The 11549-nt window shown below is 45.3% G+C and overlaps 1 protein-coding gene across 1 annotated transcript; it reads left to right on the top strand.

Moving 5' to 3' along the window:
* Nucleotides 1-3138: 3138 nt before the first annotated feature.
* On the top strand, nucleotides 3139-8796 carry LOC143497379 (uncharacterized). The gene is made up of 2 exons (XM_076993291.1): nucleotides 3139-5692; nucleotides 7591-8796. Exon 1 carries the CDS (start codon nucleotides 4148-4150, stop codon nucleotides 5651-5653), a length of 1506 nt encoding a protein of 501 aa, XP_076849406.1. The 5' UTR covers nucleotides 3139-4147; the 3' UTR covers nucleotides 5654-5692; nucleotides 7591-8796.
* Nucleotides 8797-11549: the final 2753 nt, after the last annotated feature.

Here is an 11549-nt window from a genome sequence, read left to right as displayed (position 1 = left end):
TGCAGTGTTACATTCACATTTCCCAGCAGATCTTCGACTTCTTCACTTGGTCTTGGTCCTCTGCTACGAGTGGAGACCAACATATCCATGATCTCCAGGCCCAGCAGGTCTGGCGTTGAGCTTGGTGCATGGGTTGACTCCGTAATGATGACATCCCCCCTGTGACATGTCATCTTGCTGTAGCATTTGAGTTGTATCTGTCGATCTCTTGTGGTACCTGTCAATCTTTGGTTGTGACGGCAGTAGCCGACTGTGGATGCAGGAACACTGAGAGTCGTTGCTCTGCTGTTAGTCTAGATGTTGGGCTTTAAGTCCTCTGCATATGCCCTCTCACACTGGATTGCTCTCGTAGTAGCACTCAGCGATCTTCTGCTGTTATCTCCTGTCCATAAGTGTCTTGTATGTGTTCCAATGAGAGAGATAGAGAACTCATCTGGGCTCAGCTAGCTTCCCTAGCATCTGATGTTGACTTTGCTAACACGGGAGATGTCCAAGCTGGGGGGGTGAGTCTCTTGTTTCCAACTCTGTGTGTGTGTGTGTGTGTGTGTGTGTGTGTGTGTGTGTGTGTGTGTGTGTGTGTGTGTGTGTGTGTGTGTGTGTGTGTGTGTGTGTGTGTGTGTGTGTGTGTGTATAAACAGCAGTGGTAATTGAAGTGGTAATTGAAAGTGAAAATAAAAAGTTGGAAACCAGGGACTGAAAAGAAAAACAGAGAGAGTGTGGAAGCTTAACACCGAGGTTGCTTCAGCACTGACATTTTGGACAGGGCAACATCAGCTGGGCAAACAAGACTTTAAGCTGCAGGAGATCTAGAAGGTGAAGGTGAAATTCTAGAAAAAATCTTTTCTAGAACATCAGAACCAATATATATATATATATATATATATATATATATATATATATATATATATATATATATATATATATATATTAGGGGTGGGACGCGATTAAAAAATCTTTTACACAAGCTTTGTAATTAATACATCGAAATTAGTCACATTTTAATCGCATTTCAATATGTAACATGAGAAATATTAATCTAAATTTGAATGATGAATGAATCAATGAACATAAGCATAAACTTCAACATCTTGTTTATTTTTCCACCAATGTACTACACAGATCAATAGATGAGTGCAGAAAACAGAGCAAATCAGATGTTTTTAATACCATTTGCAGCTGAATTAATTAATTGAAATTAAGACGTTAAAGTCCCACCACTAATAGATAGATAGATAGATAGATAGATAGATAGATAGATAGATAGATAGATAGATAGATAACCACTAGTATTTAATTTATGTTCAAAGTGTTTATATGTATAGTATTTATAGTCATAGAGGTATATTGGAATCAGAGAGGCATCTTGGCGGTTTCAGGAGTGGTGAGGTTTCTGTAAGGTAAAGCTAGCTCATCGCCCACTGAAGCCCTGTTTATCGTGGTCTGGCTATCTCGGTGGGTTTGATTTTCCAAAATAATAGTGGAGCAGGAGAGGTATGCAGGCAGCTCTCGCCGGACGCCTGGCAGACAAAGCCCAGACAGCCTCACACCTCAGACCCCTTTGATCAATACAGGTTTGTGTCTTCATTTTTTGATGTACTTCATGAGCGAGGCCCATTCCCTGATGGGACACTACGCTGAACACAAGCACAGGCCAACGCCGGCTAGAGAGAGAGAGAGAGAGAGAGAGAGAGAGAGAGAGAGAGAGAGAGAGAGAGAGAGAGAGAGAGAGAGAGAGAGAGAGAGAGCAGGAGCAAAGGAATGAAAGGGAGAATTATGAAGATGGAAAAGTAAATAAGGAGTTAAAACCGAGGAAGACGGTTGAGACAGGGAGACAGGGAGACGGGGAAACAGGGAGACAGGGAGACAGGGAGACAGGGAGACAGGGATGGACGTTGGAGTACAGGGCGTATGCAGGGTGCAGTGAGGAAGATACGTACAAGCTGCCATCTACATCATTACAGCTGAGAGCAGATTGGCCATTAATCTCAATGCAGTTTTAGACTAAGGAAGATGCTACCGTGTGTCAGCTCCTTCAGAACCTGCTGGCTTCACTGCCCTCTGCTTCACTGCCACTGTCTCCTCTCTCTCATCTGGTGTAACCCATACTGTTACTTTTAGCCATGCACAATTAACTAGGTACATATATGATTCTGCACATCATTTTCTTTTAGTGCCAAATCCATGGTGGGTTACCAAGACCAGATTGATAAGACATGACAGAACGTGACACAAATCATTTCACCCTCAGCACACAGTGGAGGGCTCACTGTACGGTCCCTGGGATGACCTTTGACCTGGGGGTCAGACAGTGTTGTCACAGCAAAGTCCAATTGCTCCAGGCCAACAGATCTGCCAGCTGACCTTTACTGCCCCCTGCTGTGAGGGTCATTCCCACCCCCATTTGTAGATGACATATGCATTGGGATCTCACATTAAACCAATAAATAACAAATCTTACAGCCTCTTAACCCCTCTCCGTTTCCTAGTAACCACACAGCCTCAGAGTCTCTCATATTTCTGATACATAAGTCACTTTGGAGTCTCCACATGGAAGCTGTAGATATCGTCACGGCAACATTAGCAGTTAGAGCACAAAGAGCGGTAATGCAGGGCAGCTGTGATGCTGCTGTCCACTACCATCATGGTGGTGCTTCTCCAGCCTGGACATTCTCATCAGCATCACGCAGCCCCCACGGGGTCGTCCACTTACCAGCTAAATCAGTAATGACAGAAGCAGCACAGAGGGAGAGAGGGAGGGAGAGAGAAAGGGAGAGAGGGGGAGAGGAAGAGAGAGAGAGAGACTGAATGCCTACCTTAGGTCCTAAAGCACCTCCTTCTATAGCGAGCCAAGCGTCGTCCTCTGTTCCAGCCCCACTACAGACGTTCCTAGCTGGGATACAGGCCTTCAACCAGCAGTCAGCCCTGAGATGCTGAAGCGGGAGGACTGCAGACGCAGAGAGAGTGTGAGGCCGAGCAAATACCTGTGCAAAGAATAACCGCACCATCGTTATTTCACTGCCTCCTCTCCCGTACGGTAATGCCGCGCAAGACTGCAACGGCATGTGGGTAAAAGTTTCAAGTCAACTGTGTGAAGTGAATCTGACGTGGATGTGCTCACCGTTGATGTCAGGTCCTTGTGGTGGAAATTTGGTGATTTCCATTTAGATCAGGCTTTCTTAGTATACGTTAAACACATTAGAAATAAGGTTTTTGCATATGTGTGGTAATCAAAGCACTAAAGTCATTCTGGTGACTTTAGTAGGCCTCAGAGATGTGTTTATGTGTGCCTGTCTGGGACATTTAATCTGATGTTCCTCTGGTGTTCCTAAACTGACCTCGCTGGAGACGCATAATCTCAGCTTGGAAAGGACTACGGCGACACTCAGTCTGCCATGCCATCACGAGGATGCTGAGCAGGGAGGGGGCACGCATCATATGCATCTGTCAAATCAGAGTTAATTACTCCTTACTTTGTCCAATCATATTTAGTTAATAACCGTGTGTTCACCTCGTGGACACCGTGTGTATTGATGATCAAGGGTATAAAGGATGAGAGTTCGGAATGGGGAATTAGCTCTCTCTGACAGACACTTGGGTGTTTGTAACTGAGATCTCAATTATTTTAATCCACGGTATGTTTTAATAAATCATTGTACTTATTATCTAACCCAACTGCTTCTGACTTATTTTGTACTCACCATTGAAGGGTTTCAGAATTTCTAAGACATTTTGGCACCCCAGATGGGACTCCACGACTGAGGACGGCACACCTGAGGGAGAGACTAAGCGCTTAGCTCCTGAAGGCCTTACTTCAGTCAGCCAACGACAAATTCCGTTGAGCGGGACTCGCAGGTGTGTGTGCCTCCTCGGCGTCGGAGTTTTCCCAGGAACAGACGAACATTTAAGTTAACTAAACCCTGGTGAGTACAAAGTGTTGATATAAGCTTATTGCAGAGGTTGTGACTTCTCTCTTGGTGCGTGTATACACTGTAGTGGTTATCGGGCGGGGTAACTGAGTGATTAAGTGTTTCACCTTCGGCTGGGAGTCGAGGACCAGAGTATCAGGGAGAGTGAGAGTCAGGCTCTGCGTGAGTGTGTGCGTTGTGTGAGGGAGTGTTGTTATTTTTTTCTCCCCAGAAGCAGCAAAATGGGCGGATGTGGTAGTAGTCATACTGACAGGGAGGTCAGTGAGATACTGCACGCACATCCTAGAATAAGGTACATGAAAGAACGGTATGGGCCCGAAAGTTTAAAACAATTTCACATGTGGGTTACTAAATGTGATTTCCCAGAGGAAGGGAGTTTTAACATGAACCGAATTGCAGCATTAAAACGAAGTCTGATAAAAGAACAATATGATGGGTTTAAGGTAAACTGGGAAGCTTTTGACTTGTGGGAGAGGGAGGCGAAACGGCGGGATTATAGATTGCAAACACAAACTAAATATGAAGTTCAACGGGAACTTCAGAATCTCCAGTCTGTTAAGTGTGTTGCAGATCCAGACCTGGACGGATGTCTCAGGCGACCCCCAACCGTCCCGATGGCCCCACCCAACCCCACCGACGTCAAGCCCCAGAAACCAGTCAGACGAAACAAGCCTCCTCCAGCACGTCCAATCAGCCCAGTGGCTATGCACACAAGATCGCGAGACGGGCAAGACACAACTGCCGGACCAAGCCAAGGACGGATGGTCCACGTCAGCGAGTCGCCCCTGTCTCCTCCTCCGGAAACAACCAAGGATCAGGTGATGTGCCCAATGGTAGAGGTGGCTGGTCAGGATGGGCCTATGCTTGTTATGAGAACATGGACTGTTGCAGATTTACAGGAAGTGATGAAGCAGTTCAAGCTCCCTGGTGACATTGGGGGGCGTAAGTTTGCACATGAACTGGACATGTTTTGCCGTGAGTTCAGGCCGACGTCACATGAGCTGCGACGACTCCTGGGCCTGAAACTGGGAGTAGAGGTTACAAAGATCCAGATGGACTGGTCAGTCAAGAACATTCAGTTGGTCAACAGTGAGTGGTCACATGAAGGTAACGAACCGTATCGGACAATGTTACATGAACTATGTGCAGCAATACGGGATGCCTTTCCCCTTGTTATGGATTTAACCAAAATAGCTATTTGTAAACAAAATGACTCAGAGACTGTGCAGGAGTACCTGTATCGACTCACCCAGGTGCATGATGCTCACTGCGGCATGGACAAGCCCGACAGGATGGACAACGGGCCAATCACACCCTATGAAGCTCATTTGCGGAATGCTTTCATCAATGGACTGAAGCCGGAGATTTCCGAGAAGCTCAAGGACACTTGCATCACGTGGGAGACAGCCAAGATGGAAGTGATTGTGCAACATGCTATCCACGCGGAAAGGCGATGGAAGACGGTGAGTGCCTGGAAGCAAGACAAAGAACCGCGGCAAACACAACTTTCCATGGTTCGAGTGATGAGGGGCGATGAAAAAGGTAACTGTGCAGGAGGCAAAAGCGGGAAGGAGCAGAAGAGGACTAAAAAGGTGAAGAACCGCAGGAGAGAAGATGACGACAACGCTTGTTACATCTGTGGAGAAGACGGACACTGGTCAAAGGAGTGTCCACAAAGACAGGATAAGCGGGAAAAGCAAGGTCGGCAAAGTCATGGTGGGGACTGATGGCCGGAGGGGTCAACTGGTGATGTCCTGAAGGGTCAGGTAAGACACAATTTTTTTTTCCTATGCTCTGCAATGAAGAAATGCTTCCGCTAACACCTACTGGTTCTGTTTTTTCTTTTTTTTATTCCTTTATTATATATATAAAAAAAAAAAAAAAATTATATACATATTATTCTGCAACTGGGCTATGCAAATAATGATGAACTGTCGTATGGGGAATATATGCTGTTTTATGAGACAAGTGCTGCTGCTGAGCGGTTATGTTTTTTGGGGTTAACTTGGGCAGAGCAGGTTAGGTTTCAAACAGTAAACGGTGTGGCTGAGGCAGGGTTTGTGTGCGCATGGCTGTGGGAGTGGGTGTGATGGTGTGCGGTACAGTCCGTCAATGGACGGGTTTTTCTAAACCACTGATTTGGGAGGTCAGAGTGAGCAGGGGAGTGCAGCTGTATCTGGGCGAGTTGCCAACATTCCAATGTCCAAAGATAAGAGGGTGTGTGTGTGTGTGTGACTGAAGGGAGTCCCACAGACTCTGTGGTCCCAGGGGAGTGTGACTTAGAGAAACACATCTAGGTCAGACCGTAGGCCTTGCAAACCACAGTACCCCTTGAAGCGGTCAAGGGGATACGACCAGTCTTTGAGACATTGGGAAAGGGGGGGGTAATTGTTCCATATGCTAATTCACCAGTGGGAGTTCCAATTTTTTTCCTGAGTGAAAATTTAGGGAGCCTGGTGTACCGAGGAGTGGAGGTTGATAAAAGCTCTCCAGGCGGTAAAATTTAGATGTGGTAGCAGGAGCCCCGTTGGTACCGAATCCCTTAACAGTTCTGTCACAAGTCTCACCTGACAGTAAGTGGGTTTTTTGTTGATTTGGCTAATGCCTTCTTTTCTGTACCGGCACATGCAAACTCACAGCTTTGGTTTGCTTTTAAGGTTGATGGTCAACCATACACTTTCACTCACCTAAGCTAAGGCTGTCGACAGGCCTTTAATGCATTTAAAAACAAGCGTTGCACACATCCTTAACATTGGGCCTGGCTAACTCTGTATTTCTGTTTGTCCAAACAGCAGATGATAAGCGGTGACTGAGATCTATTCCCCAATGCCAGACCTGAGGGAGGTCTGGAGCTATTTGTGGACGGATCGGCATCACGTAATCCAGCAACAGAGAAAAACTGTGTGGGTTATGCAGGGGTTTCGCAACACAGCACTGTTGAACCTGGACCACTGTCAGGGCACCATTCGGCGCAGGCAGCTGAATTGGTGGCTCTGACTCAGGCATGCTGAGTGGTTCTAGGTAAAACAGTGGCGATTCGCACAGGCAACAGGTATGCCTTTGAAGTAGTGCACGACTTCGGGGCTATCTGGACACACAGGGGGGTTCTCACTTCATTGGGGAAGTTGATCACACATCGTAAATCAATTGCTGAACTTCGTGATGCCATTCTCGTCCCGAAGCAAATAGCGGTATGTAAATGTGATGTATATATTCTGACAATAAAGATTCTGTTTATTATGGGTAATGAACGGGCAGTCATTTAAGCAGGATTCGGACACCATGTACACTCTGTGTGCTGATAACACCGTTGTTTCCACAACAGCTGAGATAAACGAGCTCCAGAAGACAGCAACCGCCTCGGAGCTGTCTGCGTGGCAGCGGGCGGGTGCGGTGAAGCGGGGGGGCCTTTGGGTTGGGCCCAATGACAAACCGTTTCTTCCTGGGAGCATGTTTCCTGTGTATGCACAATTGACACACGGATCATGTGTCAACAGGGGGGATGTATGATAACAATGTATGATGTATGATAACAATGAGATCTTATTTGGCAGGCCGCCAAATACAGGCATCGGGTGAGAACGACCCTCTGCACCCACCACGAGCGAGTGCAATGATGTCATGTTGATTTATTGTGCAAACTTGTCCTCTGTCTTGTCACAAGTTCACAGGGCGGTGAAAGAGGCGTTACCTAAGGTCCACAGCACGACCTGGAACGTGGATTCACGCTAGCCATTGCAAGAAGGTTCCAGTACCTGAGCAGACGAAGAGCAGCCCTGAAGCATCCCAGCTTCTGTAGGGTGAAAGGAGGGTGTTCGGGCGCCTCAGTCGAGTGGGTGGAAGTGCAGAAAGGGCGTGACCCGCACTCCAAGCACAACGGCTGTCAAGAAGGGTCAACGATCACCCACCATGAACCCTGTGCTCTTGCTCATCCGGTGATGGAGCTCAATGGCGATTGTTGTTGATGGTTTTCTGTGTGCCTTGTTTGCTGTCACTTCTGAGGAGTTGTGTCTTGCAGGCTGCAGACACGGCGCTAAAACCTGAGGACCTCACGATGAGGACAGATGTCAAGGCTACAAATCTACCACCTGATGTTGATTCATTTACTGATGATGATGATGATGATGATTTGGTTTGATTAACTTCATTGACCAATGTTGTATTCTGTTTGTAATCAGGTGTGATTTGTTTGACCATCCATGTACTTCCTGGAAATTATGCTACGATCGAAAGCCTGTATTGGAGTGGTCTGTAGTCAATGTAATTTGTCCATAAAGGACAAAAAGGAGGGAAATGTGGTGGAAATTTGGTGATTTCCATTTAGATCAGGCTTTCTTAGTATACGTTAAACACATTAGAAATAAGGTTTTTGCATATGTGTGGTAATCAAAGCACTAAAGTCATTCTGGTGACTTTAGTAGGCCTCAGAGATGTGTTTATGTGTGCCTGTCTGGGACATTTAATCTGATGTTCCTCTGGTGTTCCTAAACTGACCTCGCTGGAGACGCATAATCTCAGCTTGGAAAGGACTACGGCGACACTCAGTCTGCCATGCCATCACGAGGATGCTGAGCAGGGAGGGGGCACGCATCATATGCATCTGTCAAATCAGAGTTAATTACTCCTTACTTTGTCCAATCATATTTAGTTAATAACCGTGTGTTCACCTCGTGGACACCGTGTGTATTGATGATCAAGGGTATAAAGGATGAGAGTTCGGAATGGGGAATTAGCTCTCTCTGACAGACACTTGGGTGTTTGTAACTGAGATCTCAATTATTTTAATCCACGGTATGTTTTAATAAATCATTGTACTTATTATCTAACCCAACTGCTTCTGACTTATTTTGTACTCACCATTGAAGGGTTTCAGAATTTCTAAGACATTTCTCAACGGAAGTAGATCGAGGGAAAACTTTAACCGGCTGCAGGAACTTTTCTGCGAAGGAGTTTGAAACGGCGTTCCGTTCTGCCACTGGTTTCACGTCTATCATAATGCACAGATAAAGCAGCTGCCTTTTGGAATGGGAGGAGGGTGTGGAGGTTATAGAAATGAGAGAAAAGAAAGATAGAGAGACTGAAAGAGAGAGAGATAGAGAGAGAGAGAGAGAGAGAGAGAGAATCTTTAATCAAGCACCAAAGCCAGGGATTCTTCAGACTACAAGCTCTAATTCTTTGCTGTCTGCCATCACTCAATATCAATCTATCCCATTATCCAACTCTTTTTTCTCTTTATTCCCTCTTGCTCACCTTAGACTACTCGTTATATATTCACCTCTCTATTTCTCCTTATCCTCATCTTCTCTCTCTCTCTCTCTCTCTCTCTCTCTCCTGCTCTCTCTCCTTCACCTATCTAATGCAGTAAGATCACCTTTATTGAATCATGTTTAACTCTCCCTCCTCTGATTGAATTGCCTGATAAATTGTCTGCACCCAGTCTCAGCCCTGTGTTGGGCTTTACAGTGATAACACATTAAGATTGTATTCATTTAAAGAGCTTTCTCTGAGACCAGGATCAATACGCTGCCTTTACAATAAGCCTGGTTGTGTAAACCTGGCACGTCAGCAGACCAGCACCACCCACCACTGCACACCTACACCCCCAAACAGCCCATAAACCCCAACAAGAGACAGAATGCTGTGGTTACTTTGTAACACGAACAATAAGAAGGTTCTGTAGACCATAATGCTCTATGAGAGGGGAGGTGGAGCTTTCCAGTCCGCACCAGGACTGACATCTGGACATCCATAGGGCTCCACTACTGTCGCCGTGGTAAAAGCACTATCGATTTTCTGCGGATCTAAAAACACTGTTGGGAGCAATCGAGGGCAGGCGTGTAGTGTCCGCTGCCACCCTGATGGATGAGTCTCCAGCTACGTCAGGGGGTCCACCTGGTTCTGCCGGGTCGGGTACCACGGAGACACACAGAGGCATGCAGAGAAAAAAGTCGATGACCACAGAGACAGAGGCATGGGGTGCGTTCAAAATGCCCTATTAAATACTGCATACTGTATACTGCATACTGCATATTGCATACTGCAGTTTAAACACACACAAACACAAAACAAACCTATCAGTCTGTGGAAAAAAGCAATCTGTAGCCTGAAACACTACCTATGTCTGGTTATGATTCTGGTGTGAGTATATCGCCACTATTGGAATGACAGTGGTTGACATTATGAAAATGTTCATCCTGATTCATCCTTAGATAAAGTCCCTTATTCTGGAGGTCAGCTCATTAGAGCAGGGTCAAAGCATTCTAGAGTTATTATCTCTGCTTCCTGCCCCTCCCTCATATTTTGCTAAGGTACTAGGTGCTTTTGTAAGTTGAACCTCTTGATATTTGATTGTAATATGGCAATGAGTCTTTTATGGTGCTGTACTATGGGCCTGGTGATTAACATTAGAGTCTTTCCCTCCAAAATGTGTCTTACATTAAACATTCATCATCAGAGGACCTCAAGCAGAACAGATCACTGCCAGCACTTATACCTGCTCTGACACACATACATAGAGGCATACAAGCATGAACTCTCTCTGTCTCTATCTCACACACACATACACACACACACACACACACGAGCCTTACTTATATGGTATTGATTAATCTGCACAGTTCCTGTGTTAACCTTCAGGGAGAAAGATTTTTTCATTCCCTCTTGCAACTACAACATATTATGCATATAAGCATGGGGGTTGAGATACGTGTGTGTGTGTGTGTGTGTGTGTGTGTGTGTGTGTGTGTGTGAGGGTCCCTTTTATGTTACATCCAAGCTGATGGAAATTGAAAGAAAAAAAAACATGAAAAGGAAGTCAGCCTAGTGTGCAGTGTTGATCCAGTACATCCACTTAAATGCTTTTGAAAAATACATTTATAAAATACTTGATTTAGTGCTGAATCAAACACAGTATTTATTCATCTATCATTATACACAATTAAAGAAAGTACCATTACATATAATTCAAGTTTACATCTAATCAATGCAAAGGGGACGCTTGAAACATAAACTGAGACGAGGCAATAAATGCATGAAATCATATAATCTATTACACACCTTTCAATAGTCCTGCCTGTAGAGAGAGAGAGAGAGAGAGAAAGAGAGAGAGAAGAGAGTTTGAAAAATTTATAGATTGGATTGCATCATTCTTTTGAAATGAAATAGAAGTCAGAGACTCAATATTTGTATTCAAATTCAAATCTAAATGTATCGTGTTCATGTGTTTTAAAGCTGGCAAAGAACATGATGTCTTTCATATGAAAATGGGAGAAAAAATATGAAACAGGCTGCAGAAAGTTTCAGGGCCAGGGTCTTCTTGTTAAGACATTGTAAAGACATGACCAGGTGCCAAAATGCCTTCTGTTTGTTGTTGGTATGTTTACCTCATATTAACTGAGCAAAAAAGGGCAAATTGATCAGTTTTACTGAGATCAAACGTGGTTCGTGCACACTGAAACAGCCGACCGGCTATAGGATCAAAGGCCTGGCTCAACCTGAGCAGGTGTCTGAAGAAACGTCATTCCACCAACCAGAGATCTAGGGCACAAACATCCCATTAGATACCAAACCAGGTAAACAAAACAGGCCTCCTCCGGGACAAGGCATCCACGAGGGGCTTACGCA

Source organism: Brachyhypopomus gauderio, unplaced genomic scaffold (genome assembly GCF_052324685.1).
Source record: "Brachyhypopomus gauderio isolate BG-103 unplaced genomic scaffold, BGAUD_0.2 sc108, whole genome shotgun sequence".
NCBI lineage: Eukaryota > Metazoa > Chordata > Actinopteri > Gymnotiformes > Hypopomidae > Brachyhypopomus > Brachyhypopomus gauderio.
Note: the sequence above shows the minus strand (reverse complement) of the source record. Positions and strands in the feature narration are given on the sequence as shown.